At 44.4% G+C, this 11829-nt stretch overlaps 1 protein-coding gene across 1 annotated transcript; it reads left to right on the forward strand.

Moving 5' to 3' along the window:
* Positions 1 to 1924: 1924 nt before the first annotated feature.
* maneal (mannosidase endo-alpha like) lies at positions 1925 to 10658 on the forward strand. The gene is made up of 4 exons (XM_080007076.1): positions 1925 to 2790; positions 3157 to 3266; positions 8118 to 8194; positions 9713 to 10658. The coding sequence occupies exons 1-4, from the start codon at positions 2280 to 2282 to the stop codon at positions 10347 to 10349; spliced, it is 1335 nt and encodes a 444-aa protein (XP_079863202.1). The 5' UTR covers positions 1925 to 2279; the 3' UTR covers positions 10350 to 10658.
* Positions 10659 to 11829: the final 1171 nt, after the last annotated feature.

Consider the following 11829-nt stretch of genomic DNA (forward strand, 5'->3'; position numbering starts at 1 on the left):
TTTAAGTTTTCTGCCATACAACTGTAGTACAGTATGAATAATAGATAGAAAGGACCATAAAGCAGCATTTCTCTCACTACAGGTCCAATTTAACCCCTGATACATACATACAGTACACATAGATATACTTATACTTGGACATTGAGGAATATTTGCACCTCTCGGGGGGGGGTTAAATTATACTGGCTTCTGCATTAGACATTGAAAATGCAAAACCATGAAATTGAGAAATAGAAAAAAAAAACGAGAGTTTCTTGATTCATTTGCTGGTCCAAAGTTAATTTGTACAGTTTCCTGATCTAAAATACCTCCAGTTCTTCAGTTCCTCCAGCAAACTTCATCTCTTGATTTTCTACATTTTTCTATTGTAGGTGGTGAAGTTTGAAGCCAATTTGTAGTCAATTGTTATCATGTTGTAGTCATTGTTGTAACCCGTATAAAACTGAGGTAAGCTGATGTTTTTGTGTTAGCACTTTGCGGTCAACACAAATTATTTGTGGGTTTAATTCCCAAAACCAAACTTTGTGAAAAGTCCTACAAATGTGCAGTGTTCACTGCTTTGCATTTGTCATTGTTTTCTTTCCAACTGATACTGCTGTTGTGCTCCTCAGTTGTCCAAAATATCATATTTTATTCAACATTTCTCAAATCTCTACTACAACTTCCCCAGCCAGCACTTTAAAAAATGAAACACGAGAGTGTGATGGAGAATCAGTTCAGTACCCTGGACAGCTCAAATGGATAAAAGCAAGTTAATCCAACATTTGTATTGTGTTTTATCACCGCAGTCCAAAATGATCTCTCATCTCTAAGGTTTTTTATATTTTTTTAAATTACAACTGATCCACGCCCTCCGAACCAATGCTTATTTCACATCAACTATCGATCCACTGCTGACACAAGATCCCATTTTAGGTAAAGAGGAGTCAACTGATATGAGTAATTAAATGATGGAAGGATCCTGATGAAGCCACAATGTAGTGTCTTATTGTGTCTCGTAAGGACGATATCAGCCTTTTTTTCAGTCCTTTTAATATACACGGCCAATGGCTGCCCGCATCCTATAAGTCAACTCTGCATTGAGCTGAATGCACATTGTAGTCCTAACCGACCTATTTAGTAATATGAGAGCAGATGCACAATACCCATTGAAATCACTAGATGGCAGCTCAAACCAGGCACAGTCCCAGAAAAGCTGTGGTGGCGAAAGTCCCAAATCTCTTGTTTGAAAGAAAAGCACCGAACTTCGTTTGATCACTAACTGCAGCCATAGTCTACAAATCAACGTAGCTATCCGTAAGATTATTTTATTTTAAAAATCCCGTGTGGGATATTGATCCTATATGCATTTACCTTGCACGTTCTGGGATACAGCCATTCAATGTACAGTATTTGTGTTATGTATGTGTTCCTCTGTACAGTATGCGGTTTTCATTGTTGGTGGCGGGGTCCGCCTTTCCGGGCAGTATTGTAGCCCACTTACACGCAGGACGTGAGAGGCAGCGAGGGTCAGACGGTTAACTGTCGTTCACACAAAAAAAGAACAGCACGCCGTCGGATGAAAAATATTCCCACCACCTAAAGTGACTATGACAAATAAATCCAAACTCGAATTAGGCCCGATTGCGTCGCGCATTTTCACGACCGTGGCAATGCGCCCCCCCCCCCCCTCCCACGCGTGACGAAACAAAAGGCGAATGCCCGCGCCAGTGACGAGCCAATGAATGATGGGATGGTGCAGCTTTGGCCCCCGGAAGAGAGAGAGGGCTTCAAAAATGCTCCATCCGGGGAAGGGGTGGGGGGTGACGACCGAGCGATCCGTGATACCCGTGATACGACGAGCAGAGCTGCGTGTCGCGCACCGCGATACGATGCGAGTGAAACAGCGGGTGGCTTATTATGCACCTGCTCCGGGGGAGGAGGAGGCAGGTCGGGGTGAAACCGACTTGACGGGCCGAACGGGTCGCTGAGGAATCCCACGGTCTGTTGTTGACTATCTATTGGAAATAGACTTTCTATTTCGCGTGGAAGGGTCGGAGGCTATCGGGATCACGGCCGTGATTCTTAAACGTGAGATCGGTCGCTCCGATCTCGGCGATCGTGCACGACCCGCTGCAGTGATTTGATGCGTTCCGTTACCTGTGCCGCTTGCTCGACGCCGATTCATGCTGCGAGACGAGACGCGTCCATCCACGGGCAGCGGGTTGCTGTGATCGGGGGGCTGCGACACTCCGCAGGTCTGTTCCGCAGCGAGCGGTCTACTCTGCGGGACGGCGACGATGACACGGTTGCGCAAAAAAGCGCTCGTCGCACTTTTCCTGTTCACCCTGTTCATATTCGGGACGATGATGGGCCTCAGGACGCTCAAGCCGAGCGACGGCTTCTCGGACCTGGCTCCGGGGATCGAGTTCGCCGGCGAGAGATCGGAGCGAAGGCGGCAGGAGGGCAAAGACTCGGCGGCGGTGGCAGCGTCGCCGACGCGGTCCCAGCCGGCCGGCGACACGAAGGTCGTCTTCACCAAATCCGACCGCGATTACAGCATATTCTACGACGTGCACATCTTCTACTACCTGTGGTACGGCTCCCCGAAGATGGATAGCAAATACATCCACTGGGACCACGTCCTGGTACCCCACTGGGACCCGAAGATCGCGGCCAGCCACGCGCAGGGAAGACACGCACCTCCCGACGACGTCGCGTCGAGTTTCTACCCCGAGCTGGGACCGTACAGCTCCAGGGACCCGGAGGTGCTGGAAACCCACATGTCCCAGATAGAAGCAGCCGCGGCAGGTAAAGGTTCCAGAGGCTGAATGGGCTTTTGGGGTTTTTTTTTCCCCACCAGAGGTGAACCTTTCTCATGCACGTAATGCTCATGCGTGCATGAAAACAAAACGAGTCATTTTGAGAGTTGAGTTTGAGTTGAGTTTATCAAATGAAAGCAATGTTTTTATGACGATCCAATGTCTCTAAGCCAATAATATTTTCATGTTCTTCTATACTTTTAATTCTCCCTTTTTTCCGGATTTGCCATTGCCCTTTTCCCCCTTTCGTCCGAATTTAACTTCCAATATCCTCACAAGGGGAAGAATTAAAAGCACATCATAAGTGTCTACTTGTGCCTCCATCCAGTCTTGAAACCCTGTTGTGGTGTTGCAGGGGTGTTGGTGCTGTCCTGGTACCCCCCCGGGGTGGCAGACGACCACGGGGAGCCCACTGAGGACCTGGTCCCCGCTGTCCTGGACGCTGCCCACAGACACAGCATCAAGGTAACTGGTGAGACAACCGGTATGTTTTCTCTCCATCACCACCCCCACCCCCCTTTTGGGTGTTTGTTGTGCTGAATGAGCCTCCTGTCAGGGAGGGCTGAAAGCTAAAACACACCCCTCTTGCATTCCTGCATTAGAATTATGCACTAAATTGTAGGCTAGGCCGATTAAATTGTCTATCGGAAATCAACTCCATCAACCGTGATTGACATTGATGACAGAGATTTTATTATTATTATTATTTTTTTATCTGCCAGAAAAAGTGTGAGGATTGAAACGGTGTAAGTGTAGTTTACTGTGTTCTGAAACCGGAGTGGACGGGGAGGGAGGGAGATGGGGGGGGGGGGGGAGTAACCACTGGTAATCGGGTCTCACTTTCCCTCTACAGTCCCGTACAGAGACTTTGAGGGGCAGGTGCTCAAAAGGAGAAATAAAAGGCCCATGGACCCTCAACTCCGGGATAGAAAGTTAAAAACATAAATATAACTCAGAATTCAAGTTTTTTTTGGTGTCTCCTCCAGACAGCGCTGTGTGTCAGCTCCCCTGCCTGTCTCTTTACTTTAGATCTATTTATTTTCGTTTGTTTCCTATACGTATGGAACAACATTTTTAAATACAGCTGAGTTAAGGGACTGTCCAAGTCCTTACTCCATACTGTTCCAAAAAAAGCTGTGCGTCCCCACTGTCAGGACTCACGTCTCCCCTTTCTTTCCGTTGCTTTGGGAATTTAGTAGTAGTGTAAATACTTTACTTGTAAATAATAAATGCTGCACTTCTGGAACGGGGAGACCGCATTTTCGACATTACATTGCATTCTATGCGTGCACGAACCCCAACACATGCGCGCCCCCGATAAAATCGTATACCGCCGATCGCTGCCCCCCCTGCGATTGGCCATTGGAATTTTGCAAGATTGCCCAAGCCTACTAAGTTGCCCTTGCTGCAACCTCCCTTGACCCACCTCCCCTAATAAAAACTAATTTTTGTCCAGCTTCAACCCATAAACGTTGCACGTTACTTATAGTCACAAGGAAATCATATTTCTACTGAGGGCTTAAACCCCCACCCCCCTGCAATTTAAGATCTAGAACTGCTGACATTGCTTTGCTCCAAACTCTCGGTTGGAGCCGGTTAGGGAGTCGCCACAAATCCTTAACAAGCCGAAGGTGCTTGGGACAGCGCTTTCGGCAATGAGCTGAGCTCAAATGGTTGATTCAGCATTGTACGGGGCCTTGTTATCACCTAACCCATGAAAAGCAGAGGGATGTGAATGCAATGCTGAGAAATTCCTGCCCCCCCCCCCCCCCTGTCTCTAAGTGAGTCTGAGTGGCACTTGTACAAAGGCCTGTATCTCACAGCCGACTTGAATCTCGATCCTGCAATGTTCCTATAGGGCTGGGCTGTCGATTAATTGTGATACAAATGATTATGATTAACAATTTCATTACTTTTTTTTGTTTCATCAACCTATTGCATAAGAGCTATCTATTATCATTGGACATTGGAACAGCATATTTCAAGTAATTTGCCTGTAACCAACCGATGGAAACTCCTCTAATTCACATTCTATCGTTAGTTCAAAATTGCCCTGAAATTTGGAGGGAAACATACTGTATCTAAACGTCTCAGGTAATGCTATTTTTCATAAGATTGCTTAAATGATCTCGTAGTCCAGAGGTATTGTATTGTTAGACATACTGTATTTAATTTTGTTATTTCAGAGAGCATCAAAAGTTTGCTGTTCACTTTGAAATGTCACTGATTTCACTGAAAGATATCTCTTGAATTAGCTGCATTTTTCTAAATAAGTTGGTTGAAGACTAGCTGAATGGAAAAAAATGATTTTCAGGCTTGTTAAAATTTCAGAGTGAGGATTGAAACTGATTAAATTGAAATATCGGTACATTTCGAGGGATATCTACAGGTGCACGCATGAATGTGTGTGTCTGTGTGCTTTCACCTTTTTTCTCTGTCCTTTCTCTTTTCTCTTTCCTGACATCCTATGTCATTTGATGAAATAGCTTCAGCTATTTCAACTAAAGCTCATGTACAGGAAATAATTTATTATTATTATTATTATTATTATTATTATTATTATTATTATTATTATTATTATTATTATTATTATTATTAATAATAATAATAATAATTATAATAATAATAATAATAATAATAATAATTATTATTATTATTATTATTATTATTATTATTAATAATAATAATAATTATAATAATAATAATAATTATTATTATTATTATTATTATTATTATTATTATTATTATTATTATTATTATTATTAATAATAATAATAATAATAATAATAATAATAATAGTAATAATAATAATAATAATAATAATAATAATAATAACTGGGATTTATATAGTGCCTTTCACAAACCCAAGGACACTCTACAATGGAAAAGGGAATTTGCATTTAGAAAGAGCTTACGCTTATCCATTTACCAGTTTTGCAAGTTAAATCGTACCCATTAGAGAAAAGGTGTGCCATTTTAAACCCACCCTATTGAAATGTTAGTTCTCATCATTTATAACTGTACATAGCATGACCTGGCTGAAGGCCTTACTGCTGAGAAACTTACCACTCTGCTGCAGGTTATCACGGCGCTTTATTGCAGCCCAACAGGCAAATGTTTACACCTTAAAGAAAACTCCTTTTTGAAAAGGGAAGCTCACGTTATTGTCACAAATGATCTACTAATTTACTTTTGACTATTACTGACTATATACTGAGCTCTTCTGGCTAAATTTGAGCTTATGTAAAAGACTAGAAACAGGATGTTTCACCGCTTCCTAACGGAAACCTACTGTAGCCCATGTTAGGTTGGGTACAGTAAGACAGTCAAGACTAGTTTATATAAAATGTTACGTTACCGTTATTCAAAAATTCAAAGACATGTGTGACTGGAATGCAAGCTTCCTTTTTTTCAAAAGATGTAACATTTTTTTAAATGTTAAGTGTTTGTCCCGTTGGGCTGCATTTAAGTGCAGTGAGAAGCTGCAGCAGAGCGGTAAGTTTCTTAACAGTAAAGCGTTCGGTGAGGTTGTCCGAAGAACAGTTCTAAATGAATGGAACCAACATTTTAATAAGGACAGGGTTGAAAAAATAATGAACCTATCCCTACCCCTTGTTTTTTATCAGTACCTCTATTTAAAACATCCTTGTCTTCATCGTGGGAGCTTCTGCACCACTGTAGGATTTGAAATGCGGATACAAAAATCAGCGGCAGCCACAGCAGAACAAAGTGTTGGACATGAACAAACAAAACCCTCCTCCATCCGCATCCGTTCCGCCATTGATTTGGCCGAAGAGGCACAGATTCAGTAGCTTCTAACCTCGTCGGCTGACTCGTCATTTATTTTAATTTTTTTTCATCCAGTCGCCACAACCGACATCCTCCCCCAGTCCTTCTGTTCCAAACAGCACTGTGTTACCATGGAAACTGTTTATGGAGACCTTGAAGCCTCTTTTGAGGGAAAAAAAAACAAAAAAAAAACAGTCGATGGAGTCCGTTGTTGCCTCCCACGTTTATGGCTCTGTTCTGTTCCGCCAACGGTCTCCGTGTTTGTCAGTGAGCTGGAAAACAGACTTTGTTTTCCGCGGTTGGCCTAGGCAAGTGCCTTTAGTAGCAACCATCTTTCAGCAGAGAGGACAACCATCCATCACGTGTTCGCATGTGTGTCCCATTCTCAGCAAGAGGAAACCAAAACTGCCACTGGCCAGGTTGTCTTCATCTAGGGGGGCCGTATTGAACTTAAGGGAAAACCAGCCTTTTGGTTTTGTTTTGTTTTCTCCTGCACATTAGTGAATTGCATCATAATCCTATTTGAAATAGCGCTCTTATGATGTATTTAATCCTGTTTTACATTTAATTATTTGCAGGCCAGATTTATCAATATATTATCACCATGTAGCGGGGTCACATTAAATTGTCTCGCGGGGCGGATGTGGCCCCCGGGCCTGTAGTTTGGAGCCTCTGAGTTTGTGCCGTATAGGAATTCAATGCAGTCTGCTCCATTTCCCAGAAAGGCCAGATTAATTTCGACAGCCTGACACAGTGCTGACGTATTTTTTTTCCTCATGTTATATATATATCTTGAGGCATTTGGTTAAGCCGACCGACGAACAATCGTACTTTTCATGACTTCCATTCTTCCCACTTGGAATGTGCGAACGTGGCACTTTGTCTCAAAGCAGTTTGAGCCGACAATAGACCTTGTGAGATCGTAAGTCAGTCGACATGATGACACGTACAGGAGTTATATTCGCGGTGAAATGCACAGTTTTGAAATAGATCACAACTTTGCATTGCTATCCAAACGGCAGACGGTATGTCCAAAAGCCGTAGTACGCTCAAATAGCATGTGAAAAGTACCAGGATGAAAAGTTTTGATGCAGTGTCCTCATCAACCCACAACGTGCAATATGGCGACATAGTACTATACTCACGTAAAGTAAGCTGAATGATAATACATTTTGGATCGTGGCTTCAGCCCTAGCATGAAAACAGTTCAAGAAATCCATCAACCAAGTGCCATCCAGAGGCCAATACATATGCAAGTAAAAACATCGCAGTTTGAAGAGCCTGCGACAAAAGTCTGGACAATAATGTTGAAACCCCATTTATTTTTCCCCAAAGAGAAAGCTTTTCAACTGGAAGACCATTCCACATTTGGGCAAAACTGAGGTCACATCTGACGTTGTTAATAAAACGAAACAAGCAACGAGGCTCAAAAGTGTGAATTTCATGATCGAAACTGGCTTTTTAATATGTGTTGCCCTTGAGGAAATGCTCTTAAACCATAACCATCGTCGCATTGTGTTCACACAGGTGGCGTTTCACATACAGCCGTACAAGGGACGGACGGACCAGAGCGTGCACGACAACATCAAATACATCATTGACAAGTAGGTGGGCCCTCCTCTTCGACCCAAAAGTCAATCTCCCTCCTCCCCTCCTTACAGTTTTTACTGCAAAATTAGCAGGTATAGGGTCAACCCGGTAAAAATAGGCGATTGACACCTTTCCCATTGCCAGGAGAAACGTCATTTTTTTTCAGAACACGCCGGAAAAGGGGCGTGTCCTGGTTCCAGCGTGATTTGGAGCGAAAAAAAAAACAGTAGTGGACACGGTAACTTAAAAAAAAGGCATAAAACTGGAAAACTTGGCAAACATAAGAACGGGTCATCACTCAGCGAGACTCTGTTCCTAGTCCTATAAAATCTCCGTTCTAAAGAATCGGATCGTTCGTGAACGACCCAACACTACAGTAGAAGCAGCGTGGTGGTATCCATGCCCCAACCTGCACCGTGCTTCGGCGGGGGCAACAGAGACGCTCCTCCGATTTGGAGACTGGCTTGGGGTGGTGCTGGAGTGCGGGTAAAAAGATTCATTAACTTCTGATTTTGGATTCTAAATCGTATCTGAAATGATTAAATGATACACGGATATTCCTGTCTATTAACACCGCAACGTCGTGGACTTCAACGCGCGTGGCATCGAGCAGGTAAAGTGGCGAAAATGAGCATCTCACTCTCGCTCTCTCTCGCTTTCGCGCTCTCTTCGTTGGCGTCTCGCTTGTGTCTCCGACTCTTAAGGAGATAATAGAGTGTTGCCTCTTACCTTGCCAATGTGCCGAGCTCCTGTATCGGTGTCGCTTTCGAGGTCAGAAGTCTAGAGCGCCGGTGAAACACGAGCCCTCAGAGGGCCCTGGAGATGAAGGGGAAGATGAGGAACAAGTAGTTAAATATAGATAGTGGACCGGCAAGCTCCGTCAATACTCTGCCCGGCCAGCTTCACTTCGCCCTTGATGTGGTAGCAATCAAAAACCGTCTGTGTATTTCTTTAGATTGTATGTATGAAATACTGAACGGGAGTTTCTGAGGTACTGGGCGTCACTCATGAAACATGCAGACAATCCAGTTTAATCATACAATGTACTAACAGACATTCCCAACAATTTTGAGTATATTTTTGAGCATAAATGTATTGACAAGGCTTCTTCAAAGGCATTAATGTTCAGGGACAATTGGCATTCTTCACCTATTGCACCTGAAGCAAGCGCAAAATGGAGGAACTCTGCATTTTTCCTGTTAGCTCCAGGTTTTTTTTTTGCGTGGGCTCTTTTCTCACGGACTAAACTAAGAAGAATTTGAGAAACACTTTTTAACGAGGCCCTCTAAGAATAAAATCACAAAAGACGCGTGCAGCAACGCTTTGGCAGCCGTGCTTCATATTTATTTGATTTTCTGAGAGAGAGAAACAAGCAGGCATGTATAGTAAATCTTCTCTTAGTAAGTCTTCATTATAGTACTTCTGGCACAGGTTTGGTGAGATCGAGTTTTCGAAGACCATGGTGTTTACCGTGATCATACATAATGTCATTTGATATGAAAGCTTTTCCCCTTTTCGCTCATTTCTGTCAGGTATGCAGCACACGGTGCCTTCTACAAATTCCGCTCCAGCGCGGGGCGGGTCCTGCCTCTGTTTTACGTCTACGACTCATACTTGACCCCTCCGGAGGCCTGGGCGGAGCTCCTGACCGCCAAGGGCTCCCACAGCCTCAGGGGCACGCCTTACGACGGCGTCTTTGTGGCCCTCGTCGTGGAGGAGCGCCACAAGCACGACATCCTGGCAGGCGGCTTTGACGGCATGTACACTTACTTCGCCTCCAACGGCTTCTCCTTCGGCTCCTCTCACCAGAACTGGCACGCCATCAAGGCCTTCTGCGACGGCAACAACCTGCTGTTCGTGCCCAGCGTCGGCCCCGGCTACGTCGACACGGCCGTGCGGCCCTGGAACAACCACAACACGCGCAACCGCGTCAACGGCCGCTACTACGAGACGTCCCTGCAGGCGGCCCTGGCGGTCAGGCCAGACATCGTGACAGTCACATCCTTTAACCAGTGGCACGAGGGCACACAGGTAGAGCGGGCGGTGCCCAAGAAGACAGTGTCCCGCCTCTATCTGGACTACCAGCCCAACCGGCCCGACCTCTACCTGGAGCTGACGCGCAGGTGGGCCGAGCACTTCAACAAGGAGAAGGACAAGTGGCTCATGTGACCCCGCGCCGGCCCCTCCTGTAGGGATCGTGGGCGCAGCCAGCGTCGCTAGGGAGTCCCTCATCTTGCTCTATTGTGGACTTGTTACATATACCTTGTGGTTATCCGTCCACCCCTTCCTCTCCAAAGCACCTGACTCTGAGTGATCCCAGATGAGGCGGTCCCCGAAGGTTCACCCTCCCCCTCCCCCTCTTTTATTATTAACAACCACCTTTTTTGTACAGAAATTAAAACGTCAATGATGCCTCGCAGCCGAGAGGTGAACGGGACGGACGCTGACGTTTTCAATTGGATTACAGGCCCCCCCATTCAGCTCAATTCTACCGGCCATGTGCAAAATGAAGGTCTTATTGGGACCGTTATCTCACTATGCTGTGTATACTGTAGGTGTATTTTCTTATTATGGAAGACCCCCCCCCCGTATTTCTTTAAAAACAAATTAAAAAACACTGTCCATATACTGTTGGAGAATCTGTGAGGTGTTTTCAGGTAAACGAGACAAAGGTGTTGATTTTCCAATGCACAAGTCAAAACAAAGGAATAGTTGTCACTGCACCCAAGCGGCTCTCGCCTGGGACCCCAGGTGATTTAGAAATCACTGGGGCAGAGCTGATCCCGTAGGACAGTCTAATGCCACGCTCTAATGACTCTGCCCCCCCGAGTTTAGTCTTTCCCCAGGAGGATGACACGCCAGTGCCGGGAGAGTGCACCGACCTGACATTAGACGTGACATTAGAAATGTCACGTCTCCGCAAGCGCCTACGTTTTCCGTTTGGCGCTCCGAGCCGTGCGCCTTATTGTCAATGATCTTCGGTTTCAGGTGACAGGCGCACTCGCTGGGAGCTTCCAAAAACCTTTGGTTTACTTAACACTAATATATTTTAAGTGTCGCTCATAAACTACTCCCACTCTATGGCCACCAATCTTATTTTGCTGAATGCAAAACCTGTCGATGACTGCAATCCACCCAATTACAAATTCTGAATAATAGAATACACAATGTAGGTATTTGTTTTTTCAAAGTCATTATTATTATTATTAGGGGTAAAATATATAGATATGTTTTTTTTGGGGGTTTTGTTTTTTTCCCCAAGATCATTTTCATTCAATTTTGGACAGACAAAACAGAACATTTTGGCAAGTCGGTCTTGGAAAAGTGTCCTTATATACCGATATGTTTGAGGGGAAATGATGTCTCAAATATATCTTTGTGGAAAGCAAGTGAATTTTTAACATGAGGCTGAAATGGCACCATTATAAAAAAACACAAAAAAAGTTGAAATGGAACAATGGACTAACAAGAATTGATCAGTTGTCCATTGACAGATGGCTATTCCAAGTCTATGTCAGAAGTTTGCTTGTTACATTTTTTTTTCATATGGTGCCTTGAATGTTAAGTGTCAAGGAAAAGTCAGGAAATATTTGTAACGACCCAGCAAGCTGAACATTCAAGGGGGTTAGTTAATAAGGTTACACAACAA

Source organism: Zeus faber (genome assembly GCF_960531495.2).
Source record: "Zeus faber genome assembly, chromosome: 1".
Lineage (NCBI taxonomy): Eukaryota > Metazoa > Chordata > Actinopteri > Zeiformes > Zeidae > Zeus > Zeus faber.